Source organism: Cydia amplana, chromosome 16 (genome assembly GCF_948474715.1).
Source record: "Cydia amplana chromosome 16, ilCydAmpl1.1, whole genome shotgun sequence".
Classification (NCBI taxonomy): domain Eukaryota; kingdom Metazoa; phylum Arthropoda; class Insecta; order Lepidoptera; family Tortricidae; genus Cydia; species Cydia amplana.
Genome location: NC_086084.1, coordinates 16,447,362 through 16,468,429, shown reverse-complemented (window position 1 = coordinate 16,468,429; position 21,068 = coordinate 16,447,362). Strand labels below are relative to the sequence as shown.

At 38.8% G+C, this 21,068-nt stretch overlaps 1 protein-coding gene across 3 annotated transcripts in view; it reads right to left on the bottom strand.

Moving 5' to 3' along the window:
• Window positions 1-4,190: 4,190 nt before the first annotated feature.
• LOC134655053 (protein prickle) overlaps window positions 4,191-21,068 on the bottom strand; it is a 407,966-nt gene continuing 391,088 nt past the window's right edge. For all 3 annotated transcript variants that reach the window (XM_063510513.1, XM_063510512.1, XM_063510511.1), the window contains 3 exons: window positions 19,136-19,339; window positions 5,337-5,616; window positions 4,191-5,073 (listed from right to left, as the gene is read on the bottom strand). In XM_063510513.1, coding sequence (XP_063366583.1) covers window positions 4,325-5,073; window positions 5,337-5,616; window positions 19,136-19,339 — 1,233 coding nt within the window. In that variant the 3' untranslated portion in view covers window positions 4,191-4,324. The remainder of the gene's footprint in view (window positions 5,074-5,336; window positions 5,617-19,135; window positions 19,340-21,068) is intronic.

Here is a 21,068-nt window from a genome sequence, read left to right as displayed (position 1 = left end):
AGCCCTGGCGTGGTGTTTGGCAGATGTATACGCTATGGTAACCTTAATTTATTGCGGAAACGTACGCACCATAGACTACAAGTAGCATTTGAACTTTGAAAATCTGACGTTGATTTGATATCGAGAAGGGACCTCGTGCGACGTGCGGATAACGATAGTTATGTATATCACCATGTCGAGTCACTTTAGAATGTCGAATTGGTCTTCTTGCTTTTAATTGTATCTTGATGCGAGCAATACGTATGCAATCAATCAATTAAATAAATACCTGATTTTTAAAATACGAATACCGCTCAAAATCATTTGCCTTTCAAATATCATATGGCAGTCGCTTTCAAACCTGTGGTTGCGCCAATGACACCCCTGTAAACAAATTTCTATGCAAGGGGTTATTTATCTCTGCAGCTCACTGTACCTAAGCACCTAGGGTTTGCACGACGGATCCGAAATTTATGGGAAGATCCGCGGATCCGGATCCAGATCCGGATAATTGCATACATTTCGGATCCAGATTGCAAACCCTAACTGCACCCAATGCGTACTTAGTTTTTTCAAGATAGCCTGCAGAAATGATCACTTTCCGCATGGCAAGGAAGTCACGTATGGCCTCGCCTTGAACAGACAGAATAATTATGATAAAATAAATAAATGTATGGCCACGCGTTGAGAGAAAAGCCACATTACAGGGTAGCTTGGAGAGCACTAGTCAAGAGTGTCCACAGTCGACACGTGTCCCTCAGCTATGAGGATACGAATTCTTAGAAGAAGTACCTAAGGGTCCAAGAAAGTGGACCCCAAGCTCCTTCAGAATGCAACCAGAAAGCAGAATGAGAAAAGGCCTGCAAACTTGCTAATATGACTGTGTTGTGGCTTGTGTCAATATTACATGCAGTCTCAAGTGTTCTTTATACGTGTTGGGGATTTCTCTGAGTCAATTTATTGTATTTGCCGTGATACTTGCGTCCCTGTGAGTCAGGTATAGTTGAACAATATTGCTCGTTATCAACGCATTGGTTACCTACTTATTTATAAATCCACATTAGTCTATGCGTATTATTCAGGGGTCGTAGTTAGATTAAACTGTCATTCAATATCAATCAATTAAATAGTCGTAAAGCGGAAACTATATTATATAATTATGTGTGTGTATAATTTCTATATTTAATATTATAAAGGTCAACATCTTAAAATGTTTAAGCTAATTTGCTTTTTCAATACTTACACAATGAAATATTAAATGTAAAGAAAACCTTCTCATTTAACATAATTATATTTTGTATTTTATGGTACAGCGCCCACAACAACTACATTGTGACTAGTTTTAGGCGTACATATTTATATTATGTATCGTTAACTTTCGGAGGAAGGAGTAAAAACTTTTCTTTTTCTGCTATTGTAGAAAAAAAGTTGACGTCAACATTACAGTTTCTCGCCAGGAAGCATTTTTCTTCTTCCTCAAAAATAAATCCTATAAAAACCCAGCCAAATAAATTAAACTACCAACTTCCTTCACGGTTGTAGTTACAGCCTTACCAATGTTACGTGACGTTTTTGACAGTTCGTAATGCAATGGCATAAAGTTTAAAATCGACCCTTTTAGGACCTTCTAAGTTGTTGGGCGGTACTGTCTGCAAAGTTTCTTCAATTGCTCGTCACGTACCACAAAAATCCACTCAAATTCATAAGTTGCTTTTTCACTATGATATATCTTATGAATAGAGATGAGAACGTTACATATAGTAGACCTACTACGAGGTGTATTTTCGGGCAGTGTTGGTGTGTGGCGGCGCATCCATAAAAGCCGATTCCCACCGGCTTGCCTGTTTTTGGACGTTTGAGCAGAGTTGTAAATTAGCCCCGGCTTGCCTATGGATATGTTTGACGCGCCGCCACTGTGGTGTAGTGGCAAATGTTCACCTGACATTAGCTCAACTATACCTACATATACCAATAACATTTATGAAATAATCCCAAGAAATAAATATTATCTGAGATATAAGTATCTTGCCGCTCCTCTCATTTGTCTTACTGCTGGTTGTTTTTGTTTTTTTTTTCTGAGTTTGTTCTCATGTATGAAATATTTCACCTTAGAATAGGCTATAATTTCACGTAAAGTAAGATACTTATTCTAAAGTTGGGTGGTTTTACGATACTCTTTTTTAATTGTCATCATACACCATCATCGATATCGTTACAAACATGATCACATGTTAATCTCACATGTATGTTAATCCGGGTTTCTCTGTGGCCAACAATGGCGGCTGTTCCCATAGTGCTGTCAATATGCACTTTCGCTGATAACACCGTCGCTGCGCAGGCGACGCGACTCTTACGCCAACTTTACAAGACGTCTACAGTTCTACGAGTAGGGAAATTATTATTCCTTCATTCTAAATACCCTTATACAAACATTTGTCGAGAGCCATGGGAAGTAGCGAGGACAGTAGCAATAGATGTAGTGTGGGAACGATCCCTATTTTGTCGGTTTTTGGCACGTCGAGTCAAAAGAACAGCAATTAAATACCTCTTACCTAATACGATTAAATGCGCGAGTAAGTAGTGTGTGTGTGTGTGGTCAGAGAGGGCGACATGGTGGCAGCGCGAGGATGGTAACATAATCTATTTGGTTTGGACCTATCTACGTACCATTCCAAAACTCTATTTCTAAATTCTTGGTGACGGGGTGCTCAATGAAACAGGATACGTGGGTATATTTAAAAACATTTTTATTTTCTTCGCATTACAAATAACTTACAAACGTACGAGTTTACATTATTCATTTGTACAAACACTTGTATAAAACTTATCAATTTGTATTGCTTTTTTCATGTTTTTCCATTTCAGAAAGAGTATTAATAGGTAGGTAAAGTACATACATTTTAGCAGAAAAAGAAACACATTTTATTAAGACATGGAGGATCTCAAACCTAAGTTAATAAAAACAATACCTAATTTCGAATTGTTTATGCAATAACTTCAAAACTGTGAAAAAGAAAACACTTTTATTTTTTATTTTGTTGTTAAATAAACATAAAAATATCGAAATTGGTAAAAGGTAGGATAAGGGTTTTAATTAAATTATAAATCATGCAATTAAAGGTTGACAACAAAACTAAACTAAAATTACATCAATAATTCAAAAACCTACTTAACATAGTTTTACTTCAAGGCAATTTTAATACTAACGTTATATTACTCTTACGTTATTTACATTTGAACACACGTTATCAAACTGTAATACAAAATAATAAAATTATTTGTACTTATCTCTTTATGATACATTTTTAAACTAAGTTAACTTATTCTAAGTGGCAAAGTGGGATATGTCTTAACATATAAGATATGGTTATTACGTACAAAGCGTTAGATATGTTATAATAATCCAAATAATTTAAAGCTGCCATTTAAATATACTTACGAACCAACCTAGAAAAATAGATAGAATTGCATACTCTAACCTTTTTCTCTCTATTTATCTAGACAGGGCAACATAGGCCACACGTTTCGTTAATGCTATATTTCGCACGAAAGGACGTTTCAGAGCAAAACCACGTAACTTAAGCCTTTTTGTAGTCGTAAACATAAACACACCCCTTTAATCCATCATGAGGAAAGGTGCTGCCATGAATAGGACGTCACATTTAGAAGCGATTACGTCCAAATTACACGTCGCCTATAAATTTGTCAAAATTGTCAATGGGCTTTTAGATACGCCTAAGCATACGATCTGACAGCGGCGGTGAATTTGACAGACGAACTATTATATGCTTTATTTTCAATACGATAAGTACTGAAATTGGTTAATTAGTGTTTGATGCGCACGAGTCACAACATGGTTAGTGCACCACCTGGTTTCCATTTGCGATCAATTTGCCAAAAGCAAAGCTGTTTCTATTACTAAGGAAGACAATGTTCTTGTTTGTCAGCTACGGAATCAAAAAGGCTGTTTTTAAGAAGATTTATTACACAATAAACCTACATAAACCCCTTATTATTGGAAATTATTGACAAGCAAAATGTGTACATTAGATTAATCGATTTTGATAAATTCGTTTTGATTTTGACTGGGAAAATGGGATATGGACTTTATCTTTCTTTTACCCTTTTACCAAAATAAAATGTAAAGATTCTTATGAAACTTATTTAACTTTTATCTTTGTGTGGGCTGTCCGAAAACTGATATTGTAATTATTATGGTAGCGTTCTTCCGTAGCCGAGGTCTAGTTTCTATTACATTGTTTACAATTCTCCTTAACTATGGCGTGGGATAAAACTATCAAAAAGTCAGTCTTTCGATCGGAGGATGCGTGAGGAAGGTCCAGGATCACGAGATGATGCAGTTCTTATCGTTTTGCGCATTCTTTCTCTGTCTCTCTCTCTTGGCACAGGCCACGGCGTCATTGGGCACGTAGGAGATCCTTACACCACCGTAAGCTCGTCTCGTCGGTAAAGTATAAGACTCGGCCGACGAAGAAGACGAGGAGCATGTACTGCAGTAACTGCTCGCGTCATCGTCTCTTACTTTCTCTTTTCTTGCAGGCTCGTCAGGCTCAAACGCTTGGTTATCATCACCGCAAAACCTTACAGTTCTTCCTCCTCTAGGTTTCCGTGGGGAGTTACCGTCTACTAACGTAAGTTCAGGCATTGAAGAAGAGTGCCCAGGGTTGACAACTTGCGCGTCCACAGGATGCGGCGGTCTCCAATCTTCTGGTGAATCCTCTTGTGGATCTACAGACGTAGGTGTGGGTTGGATCTGGTGTTCGGTCATAGATTGTTCTAGACGCAGATCAGCTAGAGCCCTGTCGAGGCTGAGGCAAGCGTGCGGCGGCGGAGGGTGCGGAGGCGGTGTTTCTGGTGCTAAGGACCCACTGGGTTCTGAATCCGCGTCTATGTGTGGTGAGGGTTCTCGCTGCGGTGTAACAGGCGGGGATTTGGGAGACGGTGGTCTTCGGGGGCGGGCCCCGCGCGGGGGCCGCGGGCCGGGGCCTGAGGAGTCGGAGGGCGTTGGTGGCTCGCCCTTTGAGCACGCTATGGAGCAGAATATTGCTCCTTTCCGGGGTAGGAATGGACGACCTGTAGGACAAAACAGTGATATAGACCTTTGAAATAATAAATAATAGTACGAGTATACTCATAAGAATCAAGGTTAATGATGTTACTTTTTATTTAGTGCCACAATTAAGACTAAAAGATTACTAAACTATACAACTGATTCAATTACTGATTGAGATGTTGTATTTTGTCAACTTGTTGCTTGATTACGGAAAAATTTAAACGCATTGAGATCTTCAGAACATCTAAAAGACTACGGATTTACTCTTGTTAATGACACTAACCTAGCAAGCTGGCCCGACAAGTATGACACGCGAAGCAGCGTTCAGTAGCGTGCCAATGTTGTCCCTCATGCGACATCTGCCCCTGGTCCACCCCGACCGGCTCTCCGCAGGCGTCGCAGTACTCGGCGAAGCATCCGTCGAAGCAAGGCAAGCAGTACGGGCGCGCCTCGCGCATGATGTACCGCTGGCCGCCGAGCTGGCGCGCGCACTCGGCGCAGGCAAAGTGCTTCATGTGCCACGCTCGGCCTTCCGCTTCCGTGCATTCGTCCGCGAGGATTATCTGCGGATGGAGATTACGGTGAGTTTGCTGTTTGGTGAAGACTAAATTAGGTGGGCTTGTTAGGATTAAAAATGTGTCTCTAATAATGAGAGAAAAACATAGTATGAACAAGATAAAGGAATATTTTTTATCAATCAGATACGTTGCGAGCAGAGACCGGAACCGGTTATTTGCAAAACTTCGAAATAACCATATTTTTCGAATTATTTTATACTTGAAATGTAGGACTCCGTTGTGTGTTTCTTTAGGTAACGACTTCGTATTATTAGATTGCCCAATTAGAAATGAAATAATTAGCAAAGAACGAAAAATACCGTTTTCGTTCCCATACAAAAAATACCGGTATCCGATCCCTGGTTGCGAGTGATACTACAAACTTTTATACTAAATTCACTGCTTCGGGCAAAATTTTCCATTTTGCCATTGACAAGTATTAAAATTGGGTACAACTACTAAATAATTTTAAGAACATTATATACATAATTAATTTAATGAAAATAACATGTAGTCTTGCAATACAATAAACAGCAAGGCAAATTAATTTTATTGAAGTTAGTTCGATGTTTTAATAATATTCTTTTGAAGAATAATAAACGCATCCCACCATCTCCACCACTTTTAAAAATCATCATTATTTTGGCAGTAAGCTTTAAAACTGCCTTACTCTTAACAACATATACACATATCTGATATATCGTGATCGTAAAACGGAAAGCACCGTAAGGTAACAGGCATCGTTCAATCATCTAAAAACTGACGACTCCAGCCAAATCCGAACTTTCCCCACGCCCCAAACCAGTTCCTTCTAATTAAGAATCTGGAGACTAATTGGGCATTCAACGTGCGCCTGGGCAGATGCTGTCGACCCCGCACTTATTTCTACTAAAAAGCACTAAGTTTTCTTAAGGGAATTTATTTATATCGCTTTCGAAGCGCAGCAGTCCATAGAAACCAGTATAAATGTGCCGCGATAAAGGAAGAATTGTTATAGATCCTGAAGATACTCTTATACTGGTTAGTGATGATAAAGATGGTTGTAACAGTGAAGATCCACCGGCGCTTATGTCGGTGTGAGCCGACTCGTGCGCACAATACCACTGGGAGTCTCCCACGGGCCTCAAACTTATGTTTGTTCATGTTCATTAGTGAAGTTTCCTCATATTAATATTTGGAACGGTACATTTCATGCAAGTGTAACAGTTGTCAAGATTTCGCTGCAATTTTGAGTTTAATTGATTAACGGGTTTACGTAACTGGCAATTAATACGAATGCAATCAGGTTTTGGCAATTTTATTATAATAATACCTCATATTGGCACTTAGTCAGGCGTGACTCACTCCGCGATTTCGTCGCTTTGCTACAGGTAGCTAAAAGTACATCCGTTCGGCCCTAATTTTGGGGAAAGCCATAAACCGCGCGTGGCGCTGTCGCCACCTAGCGGCCATATCTGTGCTGATCGTAACAGACGCCTTTTGTTAGAGAGTGAGTCTTCTGTACTTAGTACTATTATTTATTCTGTGACTTAGTTAAGGTGGATGTGCGCAAGTAAATTTTCAGATTGTTTCTCCATCTTTTTTAGCTATTAAGGTGACCTTTTAAAATTTGTACCGTTTAATTTGGCCAATAATGGTATTTTTAAACGCAAATATAAAAAAGCAATGGCTATTTTGTTCAGTTTAATGTTCGCATTATTCGTCTTGTGATTATTCTGACAATTTTATCACTTTGGAGCACATGAGTGTGATGAATATAATCGCATCAAAATGTTAAGCAAATACGAGTATGCCCTGGTATGCTAAAGTACCAAAAAGTTTTATATACCAAATGTGCACTATGCCCCTTAAGCAAGTTGTAAGAATTTTATTGAGAAGTATTGGCGTAGCAGGATTATAGCAAGTCGGATGACTCAACAGATAAGTGCGTGTTGTTGTTTTGCTGTTAATGTATCAATCACTTTATCGCATAATTGCGGTTGTTTTATATGTAGGTGCATACCTAATAATGTTTTATAGTCTATCAGGCTTAAAATTTCTTAAATATGCATCATCTCAGTAGGAAGCTGACGTTTATTTATTTATTTCTAAAAAAATACTTATATCTAGGTAGGTATAGAAAAGTTTCGCCAAACTGTAGACAGATCCTTGGACTAGTACTGTAAAAGGATCTTCCAAAATATGTATCTCCGAATTGACGTCATTCCTACAGGCGGGGAACAGGCGCACGAGCGAGTTCCCCGGTAAGACATACATAGGTACCACGGTACCAGTAGTTAAGAGCCTGTAGTTACGGACCTTACCTCTTAGGAATTAAACCCTAAAACGCCAAGCAGGAACTTTATGGGTACAAATATGGGCCCGTGAATCTTTTTATATAAGGACCGCATAAAGGCTCTCTGGATTTTTTTCCAGAAGCATCGTCATCAGCATCATGACCTAATGATAGTTATGATAATTGGACATATAACCAAAAAATAATTGAATTTCTTAAATCGTCTGTAAGTAATAGAGGTATCCTTGTTATTTATATTTTTCCCATTAAGAAAAATACCCCAATATGAACCTCCTTTTTCAAAGTCGGTTAAAAAGGTAATACATCTCGCGTAATGTAATGTATGACCTCTGATTCAAGTGTTTTACTCGTAACCCCCGTCTGCCGGATTTCAATGGCGGCCTGGGAGCCGTCGAGATGCCACATTGTCTGTGCCACAAATGCCACAATGCAGCGTCCAACACACTACCGTATTATGTTGCTTTGCAAAGATAAAGCTTGGTATATATAGTGTCGTATTTTTCAAACGCTTGACATTTTGAGTAGGCCAAAAAGCATATAAATAGAACCAATTACAGATATCGAATAAAGTTGATTCCCATAAAGATTTCATACTTAACTATCGTCACATAACTGACCGTGATTAAATTTTCTTAATAACTCTCGAAAACTCCCATTTACGCGTTCTTGCAAGACTGCATCTGCGATGGACCTATCTTTATGGTACGACAACCTTGGCCATTACATCACTCAACTAATTATACAATTGCAAGTACTGTCGTTTACATAACTCGACGCATACGACACGCAGGACCGCAGGAATCTCTGATTCATTGCATTTGTTAAAATAACGGATAAGTTCATTTTATATCATCTTAGATAACATAAACGTACCCATTGTTGGCAGTGTTAGGAAAAATGTTATGCTTAGATAAGGAATGTCGCGGACATAGCGAAGACGGAAGATATTGAAACACTGCAATTAGGTTCTTAATTAATTAAAAGCCAACCTACTATATGTATAGTGCTTGTTACGAGTATACACATATACAATGATTTATTAATTCAAGATAGGTTATAGGCGTTCTAAAATTGAAGCGCTTAACTTGTGACAAATTGGACAAGTTGCCTTTAGTCGCGGCTGGACAAGCGAGAAATGTGCACGTGCTAACGAGCTCCCGCACACCGAAAGAGAAAGAGACGATCTTATGTTTAACAACGAGTGTGACAAAGATGGATGGAATGACAAAATTAATCAAAAATAACAAATTTCTTCGTAGGAACAGAAATAAATATGGAAGTATTTTTTGTGCTCCTCAAGTATGAGTATAACCTATCTATGGTTATATAATATCATTGCACATATAGTCCTCCGATCATAGTCATACCTATATGTCCTATTTTCTCTGATGAGCACGTTGTATATGGCCCGCAAAACGAAACCTCGTTTTAAATATGCACAATAAAGCTTTTTCACGTGCTTTTACTAAGTATGTGAAGTCTAAATCAGTCATATTTTCGTCCAATGTATTTTAAACGAAAATGGCCGTTTATAGCAATTATATACAACGCACGCCCGTACATAAGTACTTACGCTTTTACTTACATAACTTATTTATATCCGGTATGATGGACTACTGCTAAAATTTCAAAGACAATTTACAGGCAAAACAACTTCCAAGTTGCAATTAAAATCGTATTCTTGCCGTAGTACAGTAAAACAAGAACGAGACCCAAACGAATAAAGACATCGACTTTTCAAATATCAAGCCAAATTGTTTTACAAAGTACCGAACCGCCGACGTTGCCAAAAGTGAAATGTAAATGTAACGGATGCATTCCAGCACTTGTGGTCTTATTGCTGAGGGAATAGGGGCTGAAGTGTGTTGTCAGTGTGTTTAGTAGCATTCACCCTCATGCACTTGTCGGTAGGGTTGCCAAAAGATAGTTTTCATATTAAACACAAGTTACAAAACCAAGAAGGTCGGAAAAAAATTAAGAATAATGATGAAATTATTCAACTGAAAGATCACCAGTAGGCCTAGCACTAGCACATGATTGGTGCGACAGTATCTCGCGGCGAGATGGACTACCCGTCTTTTTCTAACCATGTTAATTAAAGAGGGAATGGTATTCTATCTAGCCGCGAGATACTGTCGCGCCAATCATTTGCTAGTCCGGCTGGCACGTATTGTATTTGACAATTTCACGTGACTGTATTTGGGATAGATAGATGAAAGAGCTAATATCAATCATAAGAATTTTATTTGTCAAATTTTCAGGGGACCTAGCCTAGATGCACATCGATAAATGCCTAAAACGAAAAGTAAAAATGATCAGGATGACAGATTGTTATTTTAATGATTTAGATGTGAATTGTTGTTATTGATATGTACCTATGTAGGTATGTATAGTTTAAATTAAATATTTGCAAGTCGCTGCCGATATGACCGCCGATATAGAAAGATTATCCGACGGCATAAAAAGGCACTTTATTCCAAATTTATTCAGTAATATATATTTTAGTCGTTTCATGCTTTAGATGTGGTGATATATCGGCCAACGAACGTTACACTGAGATGTGCTAGCCCTGCGTGTGATGTCAGGCAGGAGGCCGATACACGGGACTGATGGCGGCGCGACACGCGACTCTGATTTACCGACTATCGACTCAATCGATACCGCCGAGCATACACAATTACACGCATTTCGATATCGCCGGATAAAGTAAGGGCGGTTACAGACTGGCGTTTATTTTCTGCGCGCGTATGGTCCTTCCGGCGTTACGCGATTACAAGTGCGCTATATTTCGCTACCTACATTTGGGCTATACGCGCCTACACGCGCATCCAAAAATGGTGCGTATAAAGCGCTAGTCTGTAACCGCCCTAAATATGCAGTACTCGACATGACAATGCCCAATAGATGACACTGTTTTTAGGGTTCCGTAGCCAAATGGCAAAAAACGGAACCCTTATAGATTCGTCATGTCTGTCTGTCTGTCCGTCTGTCCGTCTGTCCGTCTGTCTGTCCGTCCGTATGTCACAGCCACTTTTCTCCGAAACTATAAGAACTATACTGTTGAAACTTGGTAAGTAGATGTATTCTGTGAACCGCATTAAGATTTTCACACAAAAATAGAAAAAAAACAATAAATTTTTGGGGTTCCCCATACTTCGAACTGAAACTCAAAAATTTTTTTTTCATCAAACCTATACGTGTGGGGTATCTATGGATAGGTCTTCAAAAATGATATTGAGGTTTTTAATATCATTTTTTTCTAAACTGAATAGTTTGCGCGAGAGACACTTCCAAAGTGGTAAAATGTGTGTCCCCCCCCCTGTAACTTCTAAAATAAGAGAATGATAAAACTAAAAAAAATATATGATGTACATTACCATGTAAACTTCCACCGAAAATTGGTTTGAACGAGATCTAGTAAGTAGTTTTTTTTTTATACGTCTTAAATCGCCTAAATACGGAACCCTTCATGGGCGAGTCCGACTCGCACTTGGCCGCTTTTTTATGATATATAGGAGGCAAACGAGCTGCCCGTCGCTGATGGAGTCACAGTCGCAACACCAGTGCGTTGCCGGCCTTCAAGATGGAAGTACGCTTTTTCTCGAATAATCGTTGATCTCTGCAACATTTACAGAACATACTTGTGCGACTGCAATATCCAACCTATTCTTATATTATTTCGTGTGTTTTTGTCGGATTTTAATTTTATTACCCGTTAAAAGGTCAAGTGCACTGCAGTCTGAAAGTTGGCAGGCCCGCGCCCGCGCCCGCAGTGAGGCAAGGCCTACGGTCAAATTTACTTCTTCACCTTTGCTATTAAACTGTATGTATGTTGTTAATCTTTATGTAGATGTGTGTGCTACACGTTTTGAAGTTTTGGGTCTCTTTATTGCTGAACACACCTTGTAAAAAAATTCAAAAATTAAAACCCGACTACTGAAAAACTACGCTCTATAAAGTATACCTACATGTAGAAAATTTATATAATTGTCGTCTATTAATATGTAAATGACAAACAGACTATTTCCTGTCATGACGTACATATATAAAATATGCATGTTGTAAAGTTTGGGTACGGATTAGGAATGTCAGTTCAATCGCGACCGTATATTTTAAATTTAATATGCTTCAGAATAGTTTTCCTAAACTTAACCCTTCACCCTTTCCAAAATTTCATATTAATTTCAAAAGTTAATTTCGAAATTTTTGACAAAATATATTTACTTCCAAAATTATGACATCAGTCATTATGCATCCGGTAATTAAATGGTTGTTTAACCCTATCATAAACTCTTCTCGATACTTTGCCACACCACACAAAAAAACGTAACAGCCATTCGAAATGTCATTCAATTATCAACCTTATTCTCACGCAATAAATTCCAAATTAAAGCTGGTTTTCCACGGTCTGTTTTGCGTGTTAGGGCGGAACTCTCCCCTGTATCAATTAGACAAGAATTTGCAGGGTTCACAAAAATGGCCGCTTCACATGCAATCGTCTGGTTCTACATTGATAAATGTAAACGTATTTCCTTACACTGCAGGGTAATTTATCCAATTTATATGTCTTTTGGCTCGTCATGAACTCGTTTTTTTTTAAATCTTTTATTCATGATAAACTAACATACATTTTATAAATTACATAAAACTCGCCAAACTGTGGAGTTTGATGGCGAGGTACGCTCTTTTTAGGGTTCCGTAGCCAAATGGCAAAAAACGGAACCCTTATAGATTCGTCATGTCTGTCTGTCTGTCTGTCTGTCTGTCCGTCTGTCTGTCCGTCCGTATGTCACAGCCACTTTTCTCCGAAACTATAAGAACTATACTGTTGAAACTTGGTAAGTAGATGTATTCTGTGAACCGCATTAAGATTTTCACACAAAAATAGAAAAAAAACAATAAATTTTTGGGGTTCCCCATACTTCGAACTGAAACTCAAAAATTTTTTTTTCATCAAACCCATACGTGTGGGGTATCTATGGATAGGTCTTCAAAAATGATATTGAGGTTTCTAATATCATTTTTTTTTAAACTGAATAGTTTGCGCGAGAGACACTTCCAAAGTGGTAAAATGTGTGTCCCCCCCCCCCCTAACTTCTAAAATAAGAGAATGATAAAACTAAAAAAAATATATGATGTTCATTACCATGTAAACTTCCACCGAAAATTGGTTTGAACGAGATCTAGCAAGTAGTTTTTTTTAATACGTCATAAATCGCCTAAATACGGAACCCTTCATGGGCGAGTCCGACTCGCACTTGGCCGCTTTTTATGCTAATAACTTAACCTATTTGGGTCAAACCCGTTTTATAGTATGGTATGGTTACCTCGTTCCTGTAGACATCGCAAGGTTAAGGAAATCTAAATTGCATTTTTCGAGTACTTGAGACTCAAGTAACAAAACAATAATAAAAAAACCCGGCCAAGTGCGAGTCGGACTCGCGCACGGAGGGTTCCGCACTATCAACAAAAAATAGAGCAAAACAAGCAAAAAAACGGTCACCCATCCAAGTACTGACCCCGCCCGACGTTGCTTAACTTCGATCAAAAACCACTTAAATCTTTATTTTATTCTGTTTTTAGTATTTGTTGTTATAGCGGCAACAGAAATATATCATGTGTCAAAATTTCAACTGTCTAGCTATCACGGTTCGTGAGATACAGCCTGGTGACAGACGGACGGACGGACGGACGGACGGACAGCGGAGTCTTAGTAATAGGGTCCCGTTTTTACCCTTTGGGTACGGAACCCTAAAAAAGGGTTAGGTTAGGTTAGATATGTACCAGAGTCGTTAACTTTTATTGTATTTTCCACATAAGTGACCTTTTCTAAAACGTGTTTGACCCATTTACTTAATTCTAACAATTTTACAGTTGTTTCTGTGATTTACATTATAATCTCTAAATTCTCAAAAAAAAAATATTATTAATTATTAAAAAAAATATTCTTACTAAAGTTACATGACTTAATTTGACAAGTACCGTAAAATCAACCAACTATATATACATACCTAGTCTAAAAGCTTCCAACTACGGTCCAAATTGAACTCGAACATCAGGTTCAGGGGGCCGATTTTTGAATTTCGATTATTTTCGATCGCTCGGTTTCGTCACTCCAAAATCGGTGGAAAACGGCTAAATGCTAATTTTTGAAATACGAGCGATGGAAATTGGGAATCTAGTGGTATTTACCACTCGTTTTCAATTCTACATATTAGTAAAATTTAAATGCCTAGTAGTGGAGATATTACTGATCGAAATACACAAAATCGAGCGATCGAATTTCAAATCGGCCGCCAGTAAGATTTTGAGAAGAACCTGCACACACGGGGCCTTAAGCCCCCATCAAAGTCAAAGTCAAAATATACTTTATTCATGTAGGCCTAGCAACAAGCACTTATGAATCGTAACATACTTATATATTATCTTAAGCTAATTATCAGAGCAATTTATTGATGTTATTATTCCATTATCAAGTGGATTATTATACAAATCAAATCATCTTAAAATCATTTCGCAAACCAGCGTTTTCCTAACATGCCGCCACCTATAACCGTAGGGTCATGAAAAGTGGAAATGTCGTGGCTGTTATCGGCCACAGGGGTCGTTCACCCCATTATTTGGACGCTCGTATTTTTACCAATTAAGGGCCTATTTCCCTGGCTCGCTTATAATTGGGCTAATGATTGTTAACGGCGAATTCTTTAACGTAATTACCTATTAAGAAATGCGTAAGGAGTTAAAATAGCTTGGAATTTTATTTACGTGCAGTAAACTTGAATTTTGTGTACCTGAGTAATAATTTAGTTTGGTATTTAAGAATGCTTCGGTTATTTCTTTAATTTAATCTTTATTGCACAATAAAAATAAGTACGAATGGCGGACTTAATGTCTTACGACTTTCTCTATCAGTCAACCATAGGGCAAAACAGAATTTCTCGAATGTGGGTGCAGTGAGAAAGATAATTCAGAAAACATAACAACTACATATTAGCAATTGTGGCTGTGAGGACTTTTTGAGAAAAATTATTCCATTTTTTTTCGAAAAATTTAAAGTTCTTGGTATTTTACTCCGACTAAGTAATGAGTATTGTTTAAAAAAAGAAAAATATTGTACTATTCGTCGTCGTCGTGTCAACGTGACAGCATGATAATCACAATATCTGCCTCCTTCAATCGCGTGACACTTATTTTATCACGCGGATAAAGTCATCCATAAACCACAATATGCCTGCAGGGGCCCGTTTCTCAAAAGCTTGTAACTTGCAGTACAAGCGGAGCTTTTTGACAGCTTTTATTAAAAAGCGGCCAAGTGCGAGTCGGACTCGCCCATGAAGGGTTCCGTATTTAGGCGATTTATGACGTATTAAAAAAAACTACTTACTAGATCTCGTTCAAACCAATTTTCGGTGGAAGTTTACATGGTAATGTACATCATATATTTTTTTTGTGTTATCATTCTCTTATTTTAGAAGTTACAGGGGGGAGGACACACATTTTACCACTTTGGAAGTGTCTCTCGCGCAAACTATTCAGTTTAGAAAAAAAATGATATAAGAAACCTCAATATTATTTTTGAAGACCTATCCATAGATACAGATACCCCACACGTATGGGTGTGATGAAAAAAATTTTTTTGAGTTTTAGTTGTAAGTATGGGGAACCCCCAAAATTTATTGTTTTTTTCTATATTTTTGTGTGAAAATCTTAATGCGGTTCACAGAATACATCTACTTACCAAGTTTCAACAGTATAGTTCTTATAGTTTCGGAAAAAAGTGGCTGTGTCATACGGACGGACAGACGGACGGACAGACAGACAGACATGACGAATCCATAAGGGTTCCGTTTTTTGCCATTCGGCTACGAAACCCTAAAAAGGGACTTCCACTTGTATTACAAGTTACAAGCTTTTGAGAAACGGGCCACAATTTTTTACAGATTACTTCGTAGCACGTACTAACTGTACTAAGTAGTGCCTAGTACATACGAGGTACTTTCCATCTGCAGTACTCCAGCTTGCCTTTATTAAATAACAAACCGCAACTTATTAACAACTTATTGTTGCAATATTCACACTCACACCTGCCGCCGAAGCCTATATTTTTAAGAACGTGCTGCTTGCGCATATTATTACATCGGCACTGTCCATCAATAAAAACGGGTCACTTTGTTTGAACATTTCCTGCCAAAGTGAACCCTTGCGATAGCTCTTGGGTGTACATGCAGATCACGTAGGATAATTATCGATGGTATCTTCACGGCCAATAGATTAGAGTTGAATGACCTTTTTATCGAGATTTCTAATTTTATCTTGATCACCATATAAGTATATCGATCAAACGTGATATGACTAGCCACCGCCCGCGGCATCGTTCGCGTAGAAGACTATCCAGAAATGTTACAACATCGATGAAATCACATATATGTAGGTACATATTTTCGTCAAAAAATTTGTAAGCATAAGTCACACTGGGAAAACCCATCGTTTTATGATACAAAGGTAAAATAATACACCCTATTATAAGCAATTTCGTTCTAGACTTTGCATAGTAAGTACGTATCTATCTTCGTTTGTTTACTCTAGCGATCTTCTCTCACAGTTTCCTGCAAGAGTTCAGTATCAGATTCTATCCATCAGAGCCTAGTGTTTGTGTTTCTTCTTTATAAGTATTTTCTCAAGCGCTGAAAGCACTTTTCCTAGCTAATGGAATCGAACTCCGACCCTCGACCCAAAAAACCCTCTCGTTGCTAAAGATCGTAAGACATTGTAGAAATCGTGGCGTTTACGACCAGTTCGCTGGAAGAAATAAGCCTTCATGCTTCAGCTCCACGCGAAATGATTGTAGGATTTGAATGATTGATGTGTTCCGTCCACCGCGGTCGAGTATGGAGGTTTGGAAATATTTGGCTGTAGCAGATTATTCTTATTCAAAATTCTAATTTGTTTTACACGCGGGTTAAGGGCCAAAAGTCGGCAAACAGTAGCTTGCATGCCGAATGCGGCTTGGAGGTGCAATTGCGGCTTTTCCTTCGGCCTTCGGTCACCTTAAAAAAATTAACGTATAGTTCTTTGACCACAGATAAACGACAGTAAAAAATACTAATTCTTCAACGCTCTATAAGTTTGATTTTCCGACCAACGCGTAACGGTCGATTTGGGCACATATAGGCTGCTTAAATCATAACATACTCCTATCCTAACCCGTCTCTGCTTTATACTGCAGATGGGTAATAAGTGGAACTCGTTAAACGCTTGGCGGTCATAACGAATGGTTTGAGAAACGCACCAACTTAATTTGCAATAGGGTAAAGACTTTCTTAAACCTTTTTGACCATAAGGTCTTTAAATTTGCATGTTGCTATAGTCAAGGGTCATTTCAGGAATGCCGTTTCGCTTCGTTGCTCTTACGCCGTCCACATTGTTAACTGACAATTTATATACTTTATTGCAAAGACATAAGACCTAACAGTGGTCAGTTAAAAGTGTAGCTGTTAGTACTATCGTTGAATCAATGAATTAACCACTTCTCAACCTTATTTCAAAGATATAAGACCCATTAGCGGTCACAGTCAACTGTGTTAGTTGAACAGGCTCGATAAGACTGATTTATTGGCCAACTGGTAAACGGTCGGTTTTGGCGGCCCTCAGTACCTACTTAATGTTGGCAAATTTGGGGTAAAGGTGGTTGGGGGTTAAAAGAGCGTGACGAGGTATTACAGGGGCGGTGAATAATGTCAAGACATGCGAATTCCACGAGGCAGTATATAATTTGAATATGCATCGGAGTTTCATTTTATAAGGCAAAAGTTAAGTTATATTCTTAAACTTTTTTGCTTGGCTAGAGTGAGGGCTACTACATATTATTATAAACAAATTGCTCGTGCGACTTGTGTTTTGTCCTTAATTTATGCTTGGTAATGAATTTATTTTTGTAAGACGCATTTTAAGCCCAATAAAATGTTTAATAGTTAAATTGCAATAGTTTTCTATAAATGAGACTCAGAGAAGTCGGAGAAAGTCGTGGCAAAAAAAAGTTTGCAATTTTTTTCTTTATTACCGTTACTTAGCTGTGAACTTGACAAATTACTCAAAAACCAAATGATAAAGACTGACGGAAGTATTCTTGATACATTGATCAATTCAATTCAATTGTGCACCGCAACAACATGAAATGAACTTCAGCATGAAATTACCGCAAACGGGAGCGGCATTTCGGCTGAGAAAATCGTTTCGTGATTTGATGTCGACTTGTGTTTATTCACAATTCATGGTCGGACTTACTACATTAAATTCAATAAAAAAAATTATACATGTGAAAGTTTGTATGTTTAGATATATGGTTGTTTGTAGTATCAGACTGTTTGAATTTGAACCCGGGACCTCCTAGGCCGTCAAAAATATCAAATCCATAACTAATTAATAAAGTTATAATGCCGCCCGGGCCCTCTGCGCACGCGCACGATAACGATCCTCCAATATCCGGCGATAGCATCGGGAGGGTTGAAAGAGACTCTTCAGGAAGTAGAGGGTTGAGTGAGGGTTATAATGTGCCCACTATGTACTTAGTGGTGGCCTTTGTATATTCTGTGTACTTATAGCTTTTAGATGTTAAGTTTGATATCTTTGCTCGTGTCTATCTGACAATGTTTCATGACTATGCTTTAATAGCTTATACTCGTATGTTGGTAACAAGAAAACATAGTCGTTCGATGCTTTATATTTATACTAGCGTCCCGCCCCGGCTTCGCACGGGTAGTTCAACAAATTTACTCAAAACCTTTACAAATTATACACCAAAACCTTCCTCAAGAATCACTTTAATCATAGGTGAAAACAGCATGAAAATCCGTACAGTAGTTTTTGAGTTTATCGCGAACATACAGACAGACAGACGCGACAGGGGGACTTTGTTTTATATAATATGTATATTGATTAATTGCTTGACTGATTTCAATTCTCGCTTCTCAAGAAAGTAAAGAAGTCATATCGTTCTGAGAGAACCGCAAAATTGAGTCAGTCTATTTGACCTTCCAGAAGTACATCAGATCGAACAGCTCCAGGCCAGACCGTCATCTGAAGTCTTCTTACCTCATCACACGCCGAGCATGCGTGGTTTGAGCGTCTCAGCGTGATGTCTTCCGCAGTACAGCCGCCCGTTCTTCCAGAAGTACACTAGGGCAACGAGCAACTAATGTCAGGAGGAGCGTACAACGCAGGCGGTCTTACCTCGTCACACGCCGAGCAGCGTGGCTTGAGCGTCTCAGCGTGATGTCTTCCGCAGTACAGCCGCCCGTCCTTCCAGAAGTACACCAGGTCGACGAGCAACTCCTGGCAGGAGGAGCAGACGAAGCAGGCGGGGTGCCAGCGGGCGGCGGGGCCGGCGCGGGCGGCCGACACGCACATGTCGCCGGCGGACATGCCCTCCTCGCACTGTGGACAAAGATATGGTGAAGGTTAGTTAAGAAAAAAATGTGATATGAAATTTCCATTACAGCTAATGAGCTATTTTTTACATACAAGTAAAACTTGTATGTAACCAAGTAAAACTTGGTTTTACATAGCTCCATTGCTGCATGTATAAAAACATTAGCTTTCCTTAACTTTGGTGGAGAATAAGTATCTTTTGGAGAGATTAGCTACAATAATCATCATCATCATCTTAGCCTTTATCTCATATCCTAGGGTTTGGGGTCGGCTCTCCGTATCATTTTGCGCCATTCTTCTCTATTTTGCGTCATGTCCGGGCTTGCGCCTATCGTCCTCAAATCTTTCGACACTGTGCTCATCCATGTCGTAGGGGGGCGGCCTCTGCCCCTTCTAATTTCGGGAATGTCATTTAGGGCTCTCTTAGTCATGTGGTGGTCGTCTCTTCGCATCACGTGGCCGAACCAGCGCAGTCGGCTCTCGCACATTTTTTCGGCAATAGGTGCAACCCTGAACGTTCCACGGATATGGTTATTCCGGACCCTGTCCATCAGCGTCACTCCTCCTGCCCATCTGAGCATGCGCATTTCTGTGCAGTGCATTACGTGCTCTTCCTCCTTACGCATTGGCCAGCATTCTGCACCATACAGAAGCGCCGGACGTACAGCTCTTTTGTAGACGTTACCTTTCACTTGGATTGGCATTCGAGCATCACACAGCACCCCTGTTAACGCTTTCTATTTTTGCCAACCTGCCTGGATCCTGTTTTCTATGTCTGCCTGGGTGTTCAAGTCACTTGTTATTATCGATCCAAGGTTATTAGCTACAATAATCTCGAAAAAAAAATTACCCAGATGCTACTTAGCAGCGCCTATCTTAGATTTCATATGCAGGTAGAATGTACCTCAGACATATAGGACCTCTGTTTATGATCTCGATTAAGATTGCCTTTTTTGCGTAATGCGGTACAAGCCGCGCCGTTAACGACGTCATTTGTTTTCATGTTCGGCTGGTGCACTTTTATTTCACTAAATTGGCACAAGGATTTAATCAGCGTGTGAACTGATGCCTAACGCCGTTTAATTTGACTTAGAGTTTGGTTAAAGGTAAGCCTAGCCTAGCCTCGTAAGTCCGAACGTACTTGTACAAGTACAATTTAAATTCGAGTTTTGAATTTCTATAGAAAGAAAAGTGCCCTGGGTCTTACGAGGATTATGCATATGCATTACAGAGATTATGAAAATTTAAATAGATGGGATACCTATACAGTAAAGGCTATAAGTATTAAATTTACCAAGGTCCAGTGAAGTAAAAATGCTAACAATTAAATGTTTCGTGCTGGATTCATTTTATGCAAAAACTAGAGTTTTTGCCTGGTTTGCAAAGTGCTGTGAAATAATAATTACAAAAAGCGGCCAAGTGCGAGTCGGACTCGCCCATGAAGGGTTCCGTATTTAGGGGATTTTGACGTATTCAAAAATAACTACTTACTAGATTTCGTTCAAACCAATTTTCGCAAACTATTCAGTTTAGAAAAAAATGATATTAGAAACCTCAATATCATTTTTGAAGACCTATCCATAGATAACCCACACGTATGGGTTTGAAGAAAAAAAAAAATGAGTTTCAGTTCTAAGTATGGGGAATCCCCAAAAATTATTGTTTTTTTTCTATTTTTGTATGAAAATCTTAATGCGGTTCACAGAATACATCTACTTACCAAGTTTCAACAGTA